This window comes from Leptodactylus fuscus, chromosome 1, assembly GCF_031893055.1.
Source record: "Leptodactylus fuscus isolate aLepFus1 chromosome 1, aLepFus1.hap2, whole genome shotgun sequence".
Classification (NCBI taxonomy): domain Eukaryota; kingdom Metazoa; phylum Chordata; class Amphibia; order Anura; family Leptodactylidae; genus Leptodactylus; species Leptodactylus fuscus.
This window is the reverse complement of record NC_134265.1, coordinates 62,141,992-62,164,729: the sequence shown is the minus strand read 5'-3', so window position 1 is coordinate 62,164,729 and position 22,738 is coordinate 62,141,992. Positions and strand designations below refer to the sequence as shown.

General features: G+C 39.1%; 1 protein-coding gene across 15 annotated transcripts in view; it reads left to right on the top strand.

Moving 5' to 3' along the window:
* MEF2C (myocyte enhancer factor 2C) overlaps positions 1-22,738 on the top strand; it is a 232,453-nt gene that overhangs the window by 184,409 nt on the left and 25,306 nt on the right. For 5 of the 15 annotated variants that reach the window (XM_075271191.1, XM_075271181.1, XM_075271095.1 and 2 more), the window contains 3 exons: positions 6,605-6,748; positions 14,303-14,489; positions 16,715-16,762. In XM_075271191.1, coding sequence (XP_075127292.1) covers positions 6,605-6,748; positions 14,303-14,489; positions 16,715-16,762 — 379 coding nt within the window. Of the gene's footprint in view, positions 1-6,604; positions 6,749-6,811; positions 6,950-14,302; positions 14,490-16,714; positions 16,763-22,738 lie in introns of all 15 variants that reach the window. The other 10 variants (XM_075271201.1, XM_075271148.1, XM_075271114.1 and 7 more) reach the window with 5 other exon arrangements.

The following is a 22,738-nucleotide window of genomic DNA, read 5'->3' as shown; positions in this document are numbered from 1 at the left end:
GAAATTTATCAAGCCCTCAAACATCATTTTGACAGCAAAAAAAAGTTACAAAGTAGAGATTTTTTAAATTTTTCTTTGCACATTATTTCACCCCTTTCTAGATGAGGTTTGCCCTTTTAGCTGTCTATACACCAGATTCACAGTATCAAGTGTGACTTTTCAGGCTAGGTTAATATCTGTGTCGGAGTCTCCATCAAAGTCCATCCATAATCATCAGAGGAAAATTCCTGCATGAGTTTAAAAATGGCAGACACCCAGTAGACCCCATTATGGTCAATAGGGTCCACCGGGCTCTGTATGTAACCACTGTTTTAGCGGTCCGCCTCTTTATTGTTAAGGTTCCCAAACAAACCCGTACAAAGGAGGGCCAGCGAAAGTGTGAACCTAACATCAAAGAATTGCAAACAGTGTCACAATCTAATTGCAGTAAGAAACTGGTGTAGAAGTAATATCTCAGAACAGAAGTGATAGACTTAGCTATGTGCCAAATATATTAAACTTTATACAACATTTGATAGCTTTGACACAAATATGACTTCCCCAATTTCTCTATAATATGGCATGGTAGTTGTCACATCAGTTGCCCATTTATCATGAGAACATTTTTGAAGCTAGATTCCTGACTTAATTTTTAGGTTTCAGACTAAGCCCCAGGTTTCGAAACACAGCTAAAAACACATGACTTTCATTTTTGCGGCATTTTTCTTTTCATTGCATTTTTGCTGAATTTTTCTGAGCGCATTTTCTTCTCTTATTAAATATATAGGGAGACCCCTAGTGTTTCCACTGGTATAATGGACATGTTGTGTAGGTGTTTTTTGGAATTGCAGCTTTTCCACAGCGAAATTTTTTTCTGCAAACTGTCAATGGGATTAACCATTCACGTTGAAGGTACCGTAAAGCACTGCGTTTTTTGCTGCGCATTTCTAAGCTTGCTATAATCCAAGATACTTCACCCTTATTTACCCCAACCATTGGATAAAAGTTGCGACAAGCTCATACACTTTAGACGGTCGACAAGTCTCTCTGTAATACTTGACATAAATGAAATGTGTAAACTTTAAAGATCTAATCTGTACAAACACTCCGTAGAATATTCTGCTGAAGTGTATACATTAGCAATACGTAGAATTTGTCCACTACAAGTGAATGTTTCTCACCATAATCATGTTTATGCTTCCGAGTACCTGAAGATAATGTATGGGAAAACGTTTATCTGTACGTTCTGCTCTACGTGTTATTTTCCCATAGGTGTTTACTTTAACATTGTACAGCTGAATCTCTTCTAAACATGTCAATCTTCAAAAGAAATACCCTTAATGATTTTCGCAATCTACCGTATAATGTCACCTCCAGTGTTATATATTTCTTTTCCTCTATTTAATTAGCATTTCTTACCATGCATATCATATTAATGTCTGCATTTCATAAATAGTAAACTGAATTTCTTCCAGATTATTTTTTCCATGGGTTACCAAGAGCTGTGCTCACATTGCATTCCTGGTTCATGCCTATGCATATTATCCATAAAGATATAGAAATATATATAAAAGATTCTAAATGAAGGGGGAGAGATTGTTCCCAACATAAACAGACACGTGTGGATAATGCCTAGAAACCTGCTCATTAAACACATCATAGCACATGTATACACAAGATTTGTCCATCTGTGCTTAGAATTTTAATAAAATTACTAATAGCCGTGTAGTTTTTAAAGACGTCTGCTGAAAAAAAAAGCATCTTTTATTATGTGTAATCACTACTAATCCTAAAATAATTTAGGACATTAGCAAAACGTAGAGCACAAATGGAAGGGAATATAGCGGCAGAATCAGACTATGCAAGGTTTCCTTGTAGTCTGATACCATAGGTCTGCATAGGAATCATAGACACTTAATAGTAGGAGATGGCACGAAATGTGTGCCTCACCAAGTGGGGATCAGGGTAGGCAAGCATTTGCGCCTCAATCCGACAGATGTATTATAACTTACTCCTTATAACTTACTCCAGTTTTCTGGCATGAGGTACGATACCCCAGTGTTAATAAATTTGTCCCATTGTTTGCTGAAAGCAAATTGCCCTGTGTAATAAAAGATGTGAGGCATAAAATGAAGATAGACACCAAGGGAACAATCACTTTAAGGCTGAGGCTAAGGCCCCATGGGCCGGAACTGCCGCACTAAAGCGCTGCAGGAACAACTGCGGCGTGAACGCATTGCGGTTCTTCCTGCAGCGCTTTGAACAGAAAGTTCACTGAGTTTTCCTCTGCGGACTTTCTGTTACAATTATATCTATGGGAAAGCCGCCAGCGTTTCTGTAGATATAATTGACATGCTGCGATTTTCAAAACTGCAACAAAAGAAACGTGGGGCCTCAGCCTAAGGCTAAAACCCCAAATTGTGGAAATGAAGCTTTTTTTGTTCCTGTTTTTTTTTTGTTTTTTTTTAGCTAAAACCAAGAATGGCTACAAAAGGAATAGGAAATATATAAGAAGTTCTTGTACTTTTATCTTCTCCTCAGTCCACTCCTGGCTTTGGCTCAAAAGAACGCAACAAAATCTGCAACAAGAAAAGCTATGATTCTACAACATTGGGTTTTAGCCTAAGGCTGGGGCCCCACGTTGCAGAAACAGCTTTTTTGTTGTTGCAGATTTTGCTGCCTTTTTTAGCCAAATTCAAGAATGGTTACAAGTGGAATGGGGAAATATATAGGAAGTTCTTATACTTCTACTTTCTGCCTTCTACTCAATCCACTTCTGGGTTTGGCTAAAAAAAAACAACAGCAAAATCTACAACAAAAAAAAGCTGCATTTCTGCAATGTGAGGCCTCAGCCTAACAATTATTCTTTCTACACTTGCTTTTCATCCTGATTAGAGATGAGCAAACAGTGTTCTATCGAACACATGTTCGATCGGATATCAGGGTGTTCGCCATGTTCGAATCGAATCGAACACCACGTGGTAAAGTGCGCCAAAATTCGATTCCCCTCCCACCTTCCCTGGCGCCTTTTTTGCACCAATAACAGCGCAGGGGAGGTGGGACAGGAACTACGACACCGGGGGCATTGAAAAAAATTGGAAAAAGTCATTGGCTGCCGAAAACATGTGACCTTCATTTTAGACGAATAGTGGATTTCAAATCTGGGTCATATGAGAATGTGAACTTTGTGACTATGAGACAGGGATAGCTGTACAGGCAGGGATAGCTAGGGATAACCTTTATTTAGGGGGGAATGTTATTAAAAATAACTTTTTGGGGCTCTATCGGGTGTGTAATTGTGATTTTTGTGAGATAAACTTTTTCCCATAGGGATGCATTGGCCAGCGCTGATTGGCCGAATTCCGTACTCTGGCCAATCAGTGCTGGCCAATGCATTCTATTAGCTTGATGAAGCAGAGTGTGCACAAGGGTTCAAGCGCACCCTCGGCTCTGATGTAGCAGAGCCGAGGCTGCACAAGGGTTCAAGCGCACCCTCGGCTCTGCTACATCAGAGCCGAGGGTGCGCTTGAACCCTTGTGCACACTCTGCTTCATCAAGCTAATAGAATGCATTGGCCAGCGCTGATTGCCCAATGCATTCTATTAGCCCGATGAAGTAGAGCTGAATGTGTGTGCTAAGCACACACATTCAGCACTGCTTCATCATGCCAATACAATGCATTAGCCAGTGCTGATTGGCCAGAGTACGGAATTCGGCCAATCAGCGCTGGCTCTGCTGGAGGAGGCGGAGTCTAAGGTCGGACCTGAATGGAGACTGGTGTGGAGCGATCTTAGACTCCGCCTCCTCCAGCAGAGCCAGCGCTGATTGGCCGAATTCCGTACTCTGGCCAATCAGCACTGGCTAATGCATTGTATTGGCGTGATGAAGCAGTGCTGAATGTGTGTGCTTAGCACACACATTCAGCTCTACTTCATCGGGCTAATAGAATGCATTCGCCAGCGCTGATTGGCCGAATTCCGTACTCTGGCCAATCAGCACTGGCTAATGCATTGTATTGGCATGATGAAGCAGTGCTGAATGTGTGTGCTTAGCACACACATTCAGCTCTACTTCATCGGGCTAATAGAATGCATTGGCCAGCGCTGATTGGCCGAATTCCGTACTCTGGCCAATCAGCACTGGCTAATGCATTGTATTGGCATGATGAAGCAGTGCTGAATGTGTGTGCTTAGCACACACATTCAGCTCTACTTCATCGGGCTAATAGAATGCATTGGCCAATCAGCGCTGGCCAATGCATTCTATTAGCGTGAACTGAGTTTGCACAGGGGTTCTAGTGCACCCTCGGCTCTGCTACATCAGATTGCTACATCTGATGTAGCAGTGCCGAGTGTGCATCAGATGTGTAGTTGAGCAAAACTGACTCAGCACTGCTAAGTCTCTGCATTCGCATAGGAGGAGGCGGAGTCTAAGGTCGGACCTGAATGGAGACTGGTGTGGAGCGATCGTAGACTCCGCCTCCTCCAGCAGAGCCAGCGCTGATTGGTCGAGTTCCGTACTCTGGCCAATCAGCACTGGCCAATGCATTTCTATGGGGAAAAGTTAGCTTGCGAAAATCGCAAACTGACAGGGATTTCCATTAAATAAAGTGACTTTTATGCCCCCAGACATGCTTCCCCTGCTGTCCCAGTGTCATTCCAGGGTGTTGGTATCATTTCCTGGGGTGTCATAGTGGACTTGGTGACCCTCCAGACACGAATTTGGGTTTCCCCCTTAACGAGTTTATGTTCCCCATAGACTATAATGGGGTTCGAAACCCATTCGAACACACGAACAGTGAGCGGCTGTTCGAATCGAATTTCGAACATTTTAGTGTTCGCTCATCTCTAATCCTGATTTATTAAAGTAGCTATTATTATTATTATTATTATTATTAATATCATGGCCATTATTATTGGATATTGTTATTAAAGTAGCCATTGTACAATAAGACAAAAAAATCATCCAGGCCATTGCACTGCTGAGCCCCTATAGGTCTATGGTGTACACATTCATTAGCATGTAAGAAATAAAAGAGTACCATTACAAGTGACCTGTATTTTCATAAATATGTAAAAGTCTGATCACCTAGTAGTTACAAAGCTGGCTAAGGTCCATTTGTGGAGATACCGGTGTTAGTGTTTGTGCCGTGACAAAGACTGTAAGCTATATTGAGAGAGAAAAAGTCTATTTTCCCTGTGCAGTACTTTGTAGAACATCAATGTAGAATAAAAATATTCTAGATACATAAAGGTTGTATCTGCCCCACTAAGTGTAAAAATAATCAAAGAAGCTACTATGACACTTCTGGAACGTGCATTTGAGAAGCTTCCACCCAATGCCACCTTTGATTTTTTTTCCCTCAAGCAGTGTTGTATATGGACTTGAAAATGGAAAATGCAGCATGATACAAAATGTATAAACTTTCTGTTTGACCTTTCTCTTCAATGTCATTCTTAAAATGATCTAAAAGCGGATAAAAGGTTGCAGGTGTTATCCCTAGCAAACAACTAGATTCTGATGTTATTCTTAAATACGATAAAAGATAAAAACCACATGTCTAAATGGTTGCTTAAGACAACCCCACCTCCTGCTCTCAGATTTCAGGGAGGCAACACAGCTTGTAGCCCATCCGCGGTGTTGCAATAGACATTTTGCATTTGAACAACTTTTTATTGAGGTTTTTGAAGATCTGTAATAAGAACAAATCAGATTCTGCTGTACGCTGTGACATTCTAACACAGGGATCTTCTACCCGTTCTCTTTGACAGTGGTGTCTGAATAAGTTAAGCCATGACACAGAAGGGGATGGCTTAGCTTAAATATTACAAAGCTATGTGGGTCCCTCCAGGACTTTTTAAAGATGACAGCATATTTTTCCTTATTTTACATTGCAAAACAATGGGCATGTATTTTTGCTCTATCCACAGAATATATCATCAATGTGTGAACTGTCAGGGTCCGACACCCACAATGATCATCTGTTCTAACGGCCTTCTGGTGCTGGAACCATCACTGCAGTTCATTGGAACCACCACTATGTGCTGCTGTGCCGCTCTTATTACTTGAACAGGAGCAGTGCAGCATATGCAGCCCATCCACTAGCACAGGGGTAGGGAACCTTTGGCTCTCCAGCTGCTGTGAAACTACAACTCCCAGCATGCTCCATTCACTTCCATTGGAGTTCCAAGAACAACAGAGCAAGTATGCATGCTGGGAATTGTAGTTCTGCAATAGCTGGAGAGCCGTACGTTCCCTACCCCTGCACTAGCAGCTTCCAGCACCCCAAGGCTTCTAGAACAGATAATATGTGTTGAATCCGGCTGTCAGACCCCAACAGATCCCATACTGGTGACCTATACTGTGGATGGGTCATCAGTATGAAAATTCTATTTGGGGCCAGACAACCCCTTTAAATACTATGCACATGCATGGGGTTGAAGGCTACTAGCTCAGCTATTCATGGTTTCAGAGTCCTTCCATTACCCTTTCTTCTCCAGCTCAGCATTTCCAAATATCACTTTCTTTGTATTTATGTTGTATAAAACAGAACCTCGAGTTACGCTCCTGAGACCCAACTTGTATATAATACTGCGGACTGAAATGTCCAAATTATGTATTTCAGACGTTGAGAAAGAAAGGCCTCAATGGGTGTGATAGTCCAGATCCTGATGCAGACGATTCTGTAGGTCACAGCCCAGAGTCTGAGGACAAGTACAGAAAGATTAATGAAGATATTGATCTAATGATCAGCAGGCAAAGATTGTGTGTAAGTACCTTGAGCGACTATTCCGTTTTTGATATATTTGTGATATTTCTCTAAACCTGGCAGGCATTGAACAAGAAAGAACACAAAGGCTGTGACAGCCCCGATCCCGACTCCTCTTATGCCCTCACCCCACGCACTGAAGAAAAATATAAAAAAATAAATGAAGAGTTTGATAATATGATCAAGAGCCATAAAATACCTGTAAGTACCCAAGGTCACATGGCTGGTCTGCTAATTCCCGCTGACGTAACACCCCCTTAACCCTTGCAGTGCTGGTTTACTTTTGAAACCTCTTAAATTGCTAGCATACTCCCTAAATACCGTAAGTCCCTTCCATGCAAAAATAAAAATAAAAATTAGGTTCTAATTTCTGAGTGATATATTTAATAGGTTAATCTCAAAACTTCCCTGGTTATGAGCCATTTAATAACAGCCAAAGACCCTTAACGTCCATATAATGAGGTGTACTTGCTTAAAATATTTTTAGTAGGTATTTTAGGATTGAAAATAAAATCAGGTTTTATATAAAAATTCAGATAAAGGATAATTCAGGCGTATCCACTTAGATCTTAAAGGGATTTTACCATCTAAGGGTTTCACCTGCTCTCTCTCCTCTCCACTTCCTGGTCTCAACATAATGACAATACTATCTATTTAGTGCATTTGGAATCCCTATATACCATATACATGCCAACTAGGACCCTAAACTTAAATAGAGTTCCCCCTATAAATGAAACCTTTCAGCCCAAGTATTACAGGCAGGGCTCAATAATATTCGTATGGCAGGCCGGGGAACCTTCACAAGGCTCCTAGTTGTCATAGAAGCAGCTCTGAAACTAGGTGCCCTGACCACAACATATGAGGAGATACAGGCCTGGGATCAGAGATGATTCCTGAGCGGGCACCATGTTTAGGTACCTGAGATGTTGGGAAGGGGTTCAAGCAGTTGTTATATAGACAGATGGTCATTAAAGGGGACGTCCGAAAGGCACATCACCTTCCAGAATGCAGATACAAATCCCGCTCCTGTCATCCTCAGTAGGATTTTGCTGAAGAACATCACTTCGAGCCTGGTATTGTCCCTATCCAGTGCAGGAAAAATATAGTCTTTGGCTGAGGCCTCACATTGCAGAAAAGCTGATTTTTTGTTGTAGATTTTGCTGTGGTTTTTTTGAGCCAAAGCCAGGAGTGGATTAAACTGGTGGTAGAAGTCTAAGAACCTCCTATATATTTCCCATTCCCATTGTGGTCACCACTAGGTCTGGCTCAAAAAACACAGCAAAATCTGCAACCAAAAAAAAAGCCGTTTCCGCAACATGGGGCCTCAACCTTACAAATCAATTGAATAATAAACCAATTAATACATGTTTGCCTAAAGTCCCACAAAGTGACCAATAGAGGAGATCCTAAACATCAGAACCTGCTCTATGATGTCTGTATACAACATATAAACAGGAGTTGTCATCATGAGAAATCCCCTTTAAATATTCCTTGATATCAAGACCAATTTACGTCAGCTATGCCCGCACCAGATGGTTAATGCTAATAGCGATGACTGCATGAAATCCCTTTTGCTAGGACACAACCTCATTGGCGTGCTGGGGTGATATTATGGCACCGGTGAGCTTTGCTTCCTCCAAAGTTTTCCGCATTCATTTCTATGTTTGCAATGTAGATCTAAATTTAATATGCCAGCCCTCAAATTCATATGTCTTGCCAGTCATTTAAGAGAAATAACTTTGCATGAGCTTCTCTGTGTTTTGTTTTTGATGTAATGTATAATGAGATGCATGTTTACATGCATAGAAAATCATCTAATGATTGATTGTTTTCTGTGAGTGGGATGACATACGTATGTAAATGTGTGCTGTGGGTTTTTTCTATTCTCTCTCCATTCTGCTTAACGTTGAACCGTCTGCTTAACATGGGTAATATTTCAGTAGGAATTTACTTTGGTAGAGTTTCTTATGTGAAAAATAATACAACTTACTACAGACTATGGGCAGGTTGGACATGATTTTTTTTATATCAGTTTTATGATGTTAGTTTAAGTGAAATTTTTATTCCTTCATTTATTTTTGCCCCCATATATGCACTTAGTTTCAGAGTTTTCCCATTTGAACTGACACTGATGCTGAGGAATTATTCCCCACCCCCCACCGAGTGCGCAGTGGATGTTTTGCTTTCTCTCTGCACTCTGCATTCAGATTGCTTTGTGTGTGCTTTCTTCCCTAGCTACAACCCAAGTTATCTACCCTCCTTTATAAGTGGATGCTTTGCCCCTTAATCACATTGTATACTTAGGGCGGGTTCACATCTGTGCCCAATTTCCGCTTTCAGTTTCCATCTTCTGCCAACAGGAGACGGAAACCCGACAGACCGTGTCTGCCCATGAGCGCCTGTGAGTGTTTTGTGCTCTCCGCGGTGAAACTCTTTTTTTTTTAACCGGACACAAAGTCCTGCAAGTCCTGTGTCTGTTAAAAAAAAAACGGTTTAGTCGCGGAGAGCATAAAACGCTCACAGGCGCTCACGGGTGGTCACTTTGCAAACTCTTTCAAATGAATGGGTTTGAGAAAATGACTGCCGGTTTCCATCTCCTGTCCAGTTTCTTGGGAAGAAGACGGAAACTGAAAGCGGAGACCGGGTGCAGGTGTGAATCCGCCCTTACAGGTAAATTCTCCTCCCTCTCCCTACTGCTGTCTCTAACTCTGAGAAAAGGGAGAATTAATAAAGCCAGGAGCATTAAGCAGGGTAGCCAACTAAGTGAAGGATTTACACAGACTTTACAGCAGCAAAATTGTTGGAAGTTTTTAATGAAGGCTATTTAGTTGCAAAATGTTGTAACTGGTAAAAAAAAAAAAAAGAACAATAAAAAAATCTGCAATTTTAGTATTTACTATAATTTCTGGTGTGTCTGACATTAGCCAAAGGGATGCTTCTATCTGGCGGGTATACCTCCATCAGCTTTGATTGGAAAGTGTCAGAGTGTGCAGAGACACAACCCAGATGGTAACACCCACTTGGAAAACTACAAAAAAAATTGATATAAAATAACAGAGGAAGGGCATAACATAGAGTTGTAAGAAGATAAACTACAATTGTTATTTCATGGCAAATGCAATACTAAAACTGACATGTCAGGAAAGGAGATGACAAGGTCACTTTAATTAGTCCTATGGGCACAATACTGAAATCTTAGGAAAATATTATGGTAAAGAAATGTTTTCTGGCTATTGCAATGTGCATGGCTGTACAGCTATGTACTTCTTCAGGAGGCTGGTCAACCTTTACAAGATGTATATACAATAATTGAATCCATAGCATTCAGTGTAGTGGCACATAGTAATAAGATGGTCATTACATGCCAGGGGCATATGTAAGATACACAGTCCATGAAACTTGCTCTAGGGCCTGTGAAAAATATAGCGCTCCATCTTAGATAGGTTGCATCATAGTATCAGTTAATAAGTGACATTGTGAACAGAGAGAGGTCCTGATGCCTTTCCTTGTCTGGATTGTAAAAAGGGTAGATAAAGGGCAAATAAACACTGAGCCCTTTATACCATTTATGCAACGGTGAAATATCGATATGCAATATAATGTACAATGTTCAGTTATTAAAAAATGACACTATGGCTCAATAGAAAGGTGTTAACTTAGAGGCTAGGCCATTTTTAATATGACTTAGTTCACAGGATACCCGATACAATGAATATAGAGAAAATAAAGCATGTAAGATACATGATGTCACTACAGTCAGGGATATATACATTACATATGAAAGTGCTGGTATATAATCCAATTCTAACCCAATACTGATATGTATATTCTACAAGACGCGGTAGATGTGCGTGCATACATGTCATTCCTGGTAAACTGGTAATTCTGGAGTCATCTGGGTGCTTTTCCATCTGTGCCACCCTGTTCAGTTGCCCTGGAATTCTTGGGTGACTGGATAGTTACAGTATGTTTTCACACAAGCTCTTTTAGATACTTATGTAGCAGAGATGCAATTTGAGAGCAGGGACACGAATGCCTTTTAAAACCCGTGTTGATCACAGCAGAAGCAGCTGTTGGCATCGAGATGGACAGGAGGAAAGGATTACTAGCAGGCGGGGAGAGGGGAGGTTTAGAAGAAATCCACAAGTCTTAGAATGATTCACTTGTCCTATACAAATATTGATTAGAGAGCACAGATCATAAATCTAGAAGGAATTTCAGCTTCACCAGAGCAGCCTGGAATGTGCAGCGGCCCCCCAGTACAGTAAACATCACTGTACACTTGTATGAGATCATTATCATAGCAAGAAGCCATGTGACCGTCTTATCGAGAATTTATTTGCTCTTCTCTCCATGATTAAAAGTGGAGCAGTCGAATAAATGGCTTAATATGTCCGAGCCGCTTCTAAAACAAAATATATGGACTTGAAAACCTCTGCAACGAAAACCTTGAAATAAAACAAATGGAGTCGAGAATCAATTACTGACCTTGTGCTCCACAAAAAGGCAATTCAGACTGTGGTTCTTGTGGTTTAAAAGTATAGGGTGTCCTGGTCTGAAGGCTGGACACTGCCATTTTACACAGGAAGGATGGCACCATCAAAATGACAGCCTCACAGACGCTCTAAACACATGGCACACTAGATCCATTTTTGGTTTGTCTTGCCCACCTGACCACAAACTAGGGGTGGTAAGAAAACACAGCCCTGCAGTTAAAACGCACAACGGTACGCCTTTGCTCATGCAGAAAGAAAGATCCATTGAAAAAGCTAAGCTGTGGATATGAAACATGGGTTATATCTTTAACCACCAGTACGAAAAAGAACCTGACTTCTCCGTCCATAAGAAAACATAGCATGTGCCAACAGAAAAAGCTGGCTATGGCACTTCATGAAAAGGGTCGCTCAGGTTTCCGCAGAAAATGCCTAAGGACATGAATTCTGTGGTTCAAAAACATCTGATAATAATTAGACTTGCATTTGTACTTATGAGTAGAACATCATTAGAGTACTTTACTAAAATGCCTTCAAATTAGAGAAGCTCATCTACTTACCAGAGAAACGTTTGCGGCTCATGTTCGCTCTGTTATGGCCACAGCAGAAATCCCCACAAAAGCTATTTTAGTTCAAGCATTGTAACACTGATGGAAAATCCAATTAAAAGTAACAGCACATAGTAAAGTTAATGTATAGAATGCTTTGGGATATTAGTATAGGACAAGACTTTTTTCACAGATAGATAAAAATCTATATTAAGCAATAGGCAGCTAAATAGTTAGATAATCTGTAGATTAATAAACCAATAAACGTAGAGCTGTATAGAGATAAATAGGTAGATAAAATAGATGGAAATATAGATAATAGATAGATGATTGATAGATAGATAGATAGATAGATAGATAGATAGATAGATAGATAGATAATGGATAAAGAAATCAATAGGTAGCTAAATAGTTAGATAAATCAGTATATTGATAAACCGAGAAACATAGATCTCTGTACAGATGAATAGGTAGATAAAATAGATGGAAATACAGATAATTGATAGATGATAGATACAGGATAAAGAAATCAATAGACAGCTAAATAGTTAGATAAATCAGTAGATCACTGTCCCGATAAACATATAAGTGATAGTAGATCAATAAAGCTATAAACATAGATCAATAGATAGAGATGCTTGATAAATAGATGATAGATAGATAGATAGATAGATAGATAGATAGATAGATAGATAGATAATAGAGACAGATAGATAGATAGATAGATAGATAGATAATAGATAGATAGATGATAGATAGATAGATAGATAGATAGATAGATAGATAGATAGATAGATAGATAGATAAATAGATAGATAGATAGATAGATAGATAGATAGATAGATAAGAGATAGATAATAGAGACAGATGGATAGATAGATAGATAGATAGATAGATAGATAGATAGATAGATAATAGATAGATGATAGATAGATAGATAGATAGATAGATAGAAGGAAGATAGATGATAGATAGATAGATAGATAGATAGATAGATAGATAGATAGATAGATAGATAGATAGATACTAGAAATAGATAGAGATAAGGAAGATGGATAGATAGATAGATAGATAGATAGATAGATAGATAGATAATAGAAATAGATAGAGATAAGGAAGATGGATAGATAGATAGATAGATAGATAGATAGATAGATAGATAGAGTTAATGATAGATAGTTATAAATAGATAGAGATAGATTAGAAAAATGATACCATATTAGAAGGATATCCAGATAAAAAACTAAATAATGTCCATATAAATTTTTATATTATATACCAATGTTAATATGAGATTGATAGAGTAACCCTTGCCCTTCCTGACACATTTTTAGTGCTTCTCAGTTGCGGCTGTGGTACAGGATAAATCTTCCATTCACATTTACAAAACCATGGAATTGATTTAAGCCATAAAATGATTACATTCTCCCAGAGCAAATATATGTTCTGTAAATTAGTTTCTGCCATACATCTGGCTTTGGCAGCAAGAAATACTTAAAGAATGTTACATTTATTGTAAAAATCTTTGCATGTTTTTCCTTTTCCTTGTAGGAGTCTGTGTATAGCGGCTTTACATTCTTTATTATTTATATTACACCACAGAATGGTTAATGCTGGCTAGTAATGATATATAACTATTGCCTTATGGAATCGGAGAGTTTTGCTTGTTTGCTGGTAGTAGTCTAGTCTCAGCATTTATACAAGTACATTAGTCATTGGTAATGAAACCTGATTTCATATTAGAAAGATTGTAAAATTATTTTTATATGACTCTAACTATTTGTTTGATCTCATATCATTGAGGCGCTTTATTCATATTGGAGGACAGGTTTAGATAGTGATCGCACTTTCCTAGATTACGTACTCTACTTTTCCGAAGAAATACGAAGCAACCTTTTTCATATTTTTTCGCATAAAAAAACACTAAAATATGACATACAATTACGAATAAATATAAAAATGGCTTCGCATCCGCGGCTAAACTAATTGGAATGAGGGAATTTACTGTTTAAAGGGAAATAACCTTTTACATTAATGTCAGCTGAAGAAAATGTCTACTCGTAAAAGAGGATAAAGAGGATAAATGTCTACTCGTAAAAGCTGCGAGAATAGCCTTTAGTTGTACTTTTTGTGTTTTTTTAACATTTTTTAAATAACCTTCTAACAGTGTACGAAGGAAAAGAATGGGGAAGAGAGAAAGGGAATAATCTAGTGTAGTTTTGTTTTTATTTTCTGTATTATTGTTCTTTTCTATATTTTATAAAATAACCACATGTCCTATAAATGACAAAAATAGAAAATGTGTGAAATATTAATTACTTGACCATCTAATTGTCTATAGGTTTTAATGGAAAAAAAGGGTTTGGAGGCCTCTAGTTTTCACAACAAATTACACAATTGTTCTATTATCATAGTTTTTTTTAGTTGTACACTTCCATTGATTGGCTTTCCATTTAAAAACATTACATCAATACCCTAATTTTTTTGCTTTTTTTTTTTTTTTTTACCCACAGGCTGTTCCACCTCCCAATTTTGAGATGCCGGTTTCCATCCCAGTGACCAATCCAAACAATTTGGCTTACAGTAATCCAGCTGGTTCACTGGGTAACCACAACCTTCTGCCATTGTCCCATCAAACCTTGCAAAGAAACAGCATGTCTCCTGGCTTGACACATCGGCCACCGAGTGCAGGTAACACAGGTATGATACTATAGGATTATGCAAAAAAAATGGCTGTGCGTGTATATTAAGTGCCAAGGATTGGATTAAATACCATCCGGGGAGATTAGGAAACGATTTTCTAAAACTTTTTACTTGCAAGATTGTTGCAAGACCTCATGCTGTCCTTAACACTGAATATACAGATTATGTTTAGGGATATAATACAGCCAGGTGTTCTGAATCTATAGTCTGACTGGAAGCAGAAATACCAGAATTTTCCATATTGTAAATAGATTTTTGGGCAATTACTCTTTTCTGGGAAATTACATAGTATTGCGGTACAATCTACCAGGCACCTCGTGGGCGTTGCTTGAATTCTTTATGGCCCACCCCTGACTATGCTAAGCGTTGGTGTAAGTATGCTTTTCTCGTAATGGATGTTAACAGTATTGAATTGGAACTATTACATTTATACAAAATAGTGCAGGATCATACAAAAGAACTCGGGCCCATAGCATGAAAGTCCTGGAATGGGTCACTATAGGAACCATATACAGGATTTAAAGACATTAAATGTTTGATTCATTTTGTGCACTTAGTCTTATGTGAATCTTCCTCCTTTTATTGGACTCTATCATCTGCATCTCTTTTTCCACTGCCGCTTTCATTCTACCCTTTTATTATCAATGGTTCTATGTAACTACCCTACCTATTAGTCCTCTTGACTCCTTAGCAGTTGCTCTGCCTGCTACCCTGGTTGTTATACCCTTAAAATAGTGTAATATGGAGGAGCTGTCTGTCCTATCTACAAAATGGCCGCTTTTCTCTCTTATTTACATATGTTGTGGTTCATTCCCAAAGTAACTACATAATCAAACTAAAGAAAGATCATAGCAAAATGTACAATTCTGGACATATGAACTACATACAGTTGGACAAAAAAACAAAACGCAAAAACATAAAATATTGTAGGGTTTTCAAACTTTGGACCCCCAACTGATCTGATACTGATGACCTGTGAATGGGTCATCAATATAAATTACTTTCAGATCTTGGACATCCCCTTTATCTGGAAGACTTTCTATGGTAATCTTGAAGTGACCACTTACTTTTCTCCTGGGCTGTTGTCTTGCACATTGCAGCTACATTGCAACTATGGCCCTTTTAAACCAACAATTTTTCTGTCCTAGTGTTGTCATTGAAAAAAAAAATGGTCGGCACAAGGACCCATTATTGGCCATTACTGCCATTGACACATCCGATTTTTTTTTCACGGACCAAGAGACACTGAGATTTGTCTTGGCCATACAAGTCTATGGGGGGGGGGGGTCTTCCATTTTTCATATCTTCATTGCTAGGTGATGTTGCAAACTAAAGAAGACTGTTTTCTTTTTGGACGCAGATGAAACATGGATCAGATATTAATCAAATATAGAAATACACTAGGTTGTACAATGCCCATTGTGTTACATATATTTTGCGTAGAAGCGGCCTTAAACACAGGGTCAGATCCTCCGGTGGGCCCAACATACCACATCCTGACACTAGGCAAGTCATGTGAGTGCTTGTGGATAAAAAAGAACTGAAACTTTATTTCTATGTATATAGATGCATAGGATTTGCCACAGAAGGATGAGATGAACAAATCAAAATGGTTACAAATTTCCCAGAACTTGCGGATTTCAGTAAATCCAAAACTTTTGGCATATGTTCCGCATAAATCACTCAAAATGGTGATGCACATTTTTCAGATCAGAAGAACGCAGAGATTTAAAAGGCATAAAACATCTGACAGCGCTGTGTGCTTTATATACTCATCCGTATACCTATAGCGATATAAGTTGCTGTCACTTTGACATTACTAATGTTGTCTGTGTTAAAGAGCTTGTAAGGGTTTGGATTCAGGCTGATTTTATTTGGATGGAATCAAAGTTGACGCTAAATTCTACTAAATAGAACACAAAGCAAATTTCTGGAAATTCACTCATCTCCAGTGCTTATAGATTTTTACACAATCTAAACTAATAGCATAAAACTTATAGGATTAAAAAATACGATCCTTACTGAACTGTACATTTTACAGTTTGGCTATATATATCGAAACGCAACCTCAGGGTTATTTTTTTTTCTTGTTATCACAAATACACAAAGTCCATAGCACAAATTCCTTCAATGGACTTTTAAGCTTCATGGAAGTGAGTTAAGATGTGGTATCTGTGGTAAATGGCAGCAATGCTGACTATGCCATTTTTTTTAATTCTTAGGTGGTCTGATGGGTGGGGACCTCACAAGCGGTGCAGGCACCAGTGCAGGTAAATCATAGATCTCAGTATTTTCTAACCTGCTCAAATTCACTAATTACTGGAAACGGAAATTCCTTTTCCAGACAAAAATAATCTGAGATGTGGCAAATTCTATAATCCCAACTAATCTAAAATAAGAGGGCACATGTGTGTAATGTCCATATATATATAAAGCTGCATGCATTTTTTGGGCTGCCACGTATGCACATGTGAACTTAACTGGATATATCCCTGCATTTGACAGTGGGCATTTGCCCAGGATCAGCAATAATGTAAGGATTGTTCAGTGCAGGATAGCATATAAGTCTCTGGTAGAGATAGAAAGGATAGCCTGACACCGAGACTCCTCACCCGATGGCTACTTTGAGATCTGAAATCTTAAAAATTGAGAACTCCTGTCCAAAAATCAACATATTTTTGACGCTATAGGAACATATGTGGTTTATTGCAATTACCATCACTTTACAGTAAATGCTGCCATTGCTTCACTACTGTTATCTGGGCTATAAACAGAATATTCAGACATTTTTTTATATGCTTTTGGTTTTGGTCCAAAAACAGAGATTTGTCACTTTTAGCTACCAAATCCATACAAGCCTATGATCCAGAATCTGGTGCTTTTATTGATCAGTTTAAATCTATTATAAGAGTCCATACACATTAGATTAATGTGGACTAGAGATGAGCGAGTAGTATTCGAAACGGCAGTTTCGAATAGCACGCACCCATAGGAATGAATGGACGCAGCCCAGTCTACGCAGGGGGTTAAGCGGCAGGACGCCGGCCCTGTCTACGTGCCGGCCGGCTCCATTCATTGCTATGGGTGTGTGCTATTCGAAACTGCCGTTTCGAATACTACTCGCTCATCTCTAATGTTGACTAAACCCAACAGCTTTAGGATCAGTGCACACGGAGTGTTTTGGCGGTGATTTTTACACTGAATCCGCCTCAAAATCATCCTCCAAAAAAAGTCTCCCAATAGAGTTTTTTTGGAGGCTGATTTTGAGGCAGATTCAGCGTCAAAATCCTACCAAAAAAACTCCCTGTGAACTGACCTTACAGAGACCTCCAATCAGGTCATGTGTAAGGAGGTGTCCTGACTTTTCCCAACAAATAAGAGTTGGGGTATTGGATTCCAACATGTCCAATATTTTTGTTGTTGGAGGAATAAGCTGTCACCAGAGATGTCCCACAGCAGCTTCATTCCCTCTTCTTATCCAGGAGGGCCATAGGGTCAAATAATGGCCAACCAATAGCTATCTTAAAATTTTCATGGTAATGCGAGATATTATTTTCCATATAGATTCACGTTGGGAGACCAATGAAAGAATCTTACAAGGCTCTGGGGTAGCTCTTGTGATTTCATGAAGCTGTGACTGATTATCAAGAAGGGTCTTTGTTTATTATAAGACTTCTAGAGCGGGGACAAGGATCTCAATGCATGGAGCGGGTCTCGATAAAAAGACTCCATGAGAAGACAAGTTCATTAGAAAGTTGAAACTGTCTCCCTAATAACTTATCTGAACAATACATCTATTTAAGTCTGGTGTACGTCTTCACTACAGTCTCAGAGATGGCAAATGTTGTCTTTGTTCAGTGTCTCCCTTAATAACAGGGAACTCTGTATGGTCCTTGTTTAATGGGTTTAAGATGGTGGTGATATAATCGTGTTTTGCAATCTGGAGGTTCATGATCTTTGCTAAATTTGGAGATGAGGTCCAATTTTTTTGTCTATGTTTATATTTCCATAGAAAAGAAAGTTCAGCTGCATTGCATACTCAAGCATATGTACTATTTTAGGCCTTTACTTTTTATGCAACAAATTACTATTAGAATGTAATATATATATATATATATATATATATATATATATATATATATATACAGACACACACACTAAAATGTTGGTTACTAGAGTTCACTTTCCAAGGCAATTGCTAAATCTTATATATTGTATTAATAATAAATGCATTAATAAACATAGGAGCGGTTATTGCAAACCGTCCTGGTCAATGCAGAGAACTGTTCTAGCCACTCAAGTAAAATTTCAAAGCTTTCTTTACATGGAACCATAACTGGCCTCCTACCTTCTAAGGGGGCGTTCACACTATCATTGGTGACCGTCAGCAGTGTCCATAGCTATTGTCCATTACAAGATTTTAGCAACAGACACTAGCTGACCGTCAGAATTTCCATTAATTTCAATGGGATTTTATCTTGTGTCCGTTAGTGTCCATTTGTTTCCGTTTACAAACTACATGCAGGACTTTTCTGTCCGTTAGAAAAAACGGACTGCAAGTGTCTGTTATTTTTTTAACATTGAAGTCTATGGGAAACGGACTTATAATGAACAGTAACTGATAGCCATCCTTTAAGGCGAGTTCACACCAGCCCCCGGTCTCCACTTTGCAGGTTTCCGTCTTCTGCCTGAGAAACTGGACAGGAGACGGAAACCCGGCAGTCAGTTTTCAAACCCATTCATTTGAATGGATTTGCAAAGTGACTGCCTATGAGCATCTTGCACCTATCCGCGGCAAAACCGTTATTTTTTAACCGGACACAAAGTCCTGCATGTCTGACTTTATGTCCGGTTAAAAAAACTGGTTTCGCCGCAGAGAGGCACAAGACGCTCATGGGTCACCTCTGAAAACTGACTGCCAGGTTTCCGTCTCCTGTCCAGTTTCTCGGACAGCATAAAAAAACGGACACTAACTGGCAGTAACTGATGCTAGTGTATCCGTTTTTTTAATTGATCCATTAAATGGATCATTTAAAAACAACAGGGTAAAAAATATGCAAATCTATTCTCGAGGATATAATTAGAAGAACAGTGCCTCTGTATGCTGCCCTCATGCATGATGTTAAGGGGGCTGTCCCTAGAGGGCAGCATACAGAGGCACTGTTCTCCTAATTACATCCTGGAGAATAGATTTGCATATTTTTTACCCAGAATCCCTAGCGGAGCAGGAATGACTTGTAAGTCTCTGTACGCCTATGTAAGCATACACTCTCCCTAATGTGTATGATTATCCCCTGACCCTTAAAAAAACCAGACACATTAACATCAGTTAGTATCCATTAACGTCTGTCTTGATAGGTGTCCGTTTTTTTTTTTGTTTTTTTTAACAGACCTTTTCATAACGGAATCCAACGGTAGTGTGAACCCTGCCTAAGTTGTTTAAATACAGTAAAGGAGATAGTGACGATATAGAGATGTAAGCAAAATTTGATGTCACATATTTCGATAACTAAATAACGTCACCAGCCACATGTTCCAGTTGGCAGCATAGTTCAATAAAAGAGAATTCATCAAAATTAGAATTAAAATAGTTAGGTTTTCCAAATCTATACCATATATTAAAAATGTATACTTAACTCGCATCAAATAATTTGTCCAAGTTTTTCCTAATATCAGCGGTCAGACGTTGCACTCTAGTTAAATATTTCACGTCTGTTTTATTAAAAGAGATTAATCCCCAAGTGACCTGGATCATCCTTTTTTAAGAATTTCGTTCCAGTCCGCTGTTATTTCTCTGAGAAATGAGCAAACTAACAACTAGGTGTAGGGGAGTGCCCTGCACAGCCTGGCATTACCCAATGGTGGTGGCAGGATTGGACTAGGTAGGCACACCCCTGTGAAATAGGGGAACGGTAACACCTACATGTCCGTACATTTCTAAGAGCAATAACAGATGAACAGCACAACACGGAGTTCTAGGAAAAACTTCTCCAGAATTGTGATTTCATGGCCAATGCAAGTATTTACAAAAACAGACGTCTCAAGAGAGGTGAAAAATCCTCTTTAAGGGTTTAGTAAGAACCAGACTGAAAACTTCTGAGCTTCACAAAGAATATTTCAAACCACTATGTGCCTATACTGACCGGATCCCTGCAGCCTTCTAATACATGTAAGCATCTACAGTATATGGCCACATTTATATACTTACTGTATATTACATTTATGATCAATAACTGACTATATACTCTATGCTGAGGCCTGGCAGAGGAAATATAATGTATGCACTCCCGGGTTTCCTCCACTCGCAGCTTGTAATTTGGTCTATGAGTATGTCTGTGAAGGGAGGAGCAGCAATTTATGGTTCCTTCCATGGTCTTTTGATCTCACTTTTATAGTTGACCACAAAGAAAGTTCATACATTTTTTTAATGAGGCAATTTTAATGACTGACTATATCATCTTCAATAGATAATATGCTAAACATCTTGTCTGTGTACAATCCAAAACATGGGGAGGCAACTGTAGAAAAGGTGAAGGATCTTAGTCAAGAAGATGGAAAAGAAATCTGACCAGTGTATATACATATCTAGTCATAATGAAAGCGAGCTCCACGGATCGCACGTACATTGTAACATTATCCAAGAATACCATAAGGAAGAGAATCGATAAGGCTATGCTATAACTAGAATATGTCACCTAACTTGTTCTTATGAAGACTTTGAAAATATATGGTTAATCCATCCCTGCCGAAGAAGGAACTCATATTAGTACTTGAGGGAACCTGTAACAAATATTGTTCTTGTTCTGGATCAACACTGCTGGATAATAAGCTGAACTGGATGGACTTTTTTTCAGTCTTACAAACTATCTTACTGTCTTACTATCTGATATTATTGCATGTTTGGTCTCCAAGATTCTCCTGAATAGCCATTGTCTGGAACTAAACAATTCCTTTCAATTTACACTTAAAGGGGCAAATTTAATGTTGTTCATATTAAGTTTTCCAGCATAATAAAAGGATTTCTATCACCATAAAATGTAAAACAATCGTAATATACGTTACTTTCCAATCTGGCACCATGCCTAGCCCATCAGATATGGGGGGTCACCCGTCGATTTATACTGGCAACTATACATAATTGGCAACCATGGTCATGTAAGGAAGGACAAGTCCACAGGAAGTGGGGAGGGGACCCTGATATCTGACATGGGAAAGGTCCAGAGTTTGAAAGTAAAAGTGATTGTTTCATAAAGGATATTTATCTCCTAACCAAGGCTGGGGGTCAAAAATCTGGAATCCCTAGCCCCCATTCTTCCGTATTGTATGACCACAGAGAGGAGAAGTCTGAATGGAGCAGTGGTCACACCTCTATTTCTATGGGGCTAACAGAAACAGATGAACCCCATACTATTTCCATCAACCCCATAGATATTGAATCCAGTACCAAGGCCATATGTAACCAACGCGCCATTCCAGTGCTGACTCACCATAAACATGTAGTGAAGAAGAACAGGAAGCTTGGGACCCTTGTTCTAGTAAGTGCTGGGGGTCCCAGTTAGACATTTATCACCCATCCTATAGATAGCCCTTTTCAGTATTTAGCAAATGTCTTAGGTGTGTTCATTCAGGATTTAGAAAACCACTTTACGCAATAAAAATAATTTTAGCGCCAAGATATTCTGCAGTGCTTTACATATCAGAGAATACATGAGCAGACAATATTAGACATTACAGTGTAGCAAAACAACATATCAAACAATATGCGCGAGGGCCCTAACTACACAAGCTTACAATTTATAAGGAGATCTGGGGACACAAGAGGTAAGCGGGCTTATTTGGTAGCCATCTTTTAATAAATAAGGGCAGGTTCACACCAGCGTCGGTCTCCACTTTGCAGGTTTTCGTCTTCCGCCTGAGAAATTGGACAGGAGACGGAAACCCGGCGGTCAGTTTTCAAACCCATTTGCTTATGCCTCTCCATGGGCAGACCGCTTTTTTTTTTTTAACTAGACACAAAGTCAGACATGCAGGACTTTGCGTCCGGTTAAAAAAAGAAAATGGTTTTGCCACGGAGATTCAGAAGACGCTCACGGGCAGTCACTTTGCAAACCCATTCAAGTGAATGGTTTTGAAAACTGACCGCCGGGTTTCCGTCTCCTGTCCAGTTTCTCAGGCAGAAGAAGGAAACCCGAAAGCAGAGACCGGTGCAGGTGTGAACCCGCCCTAAGGTCATATAACTGAAGCTG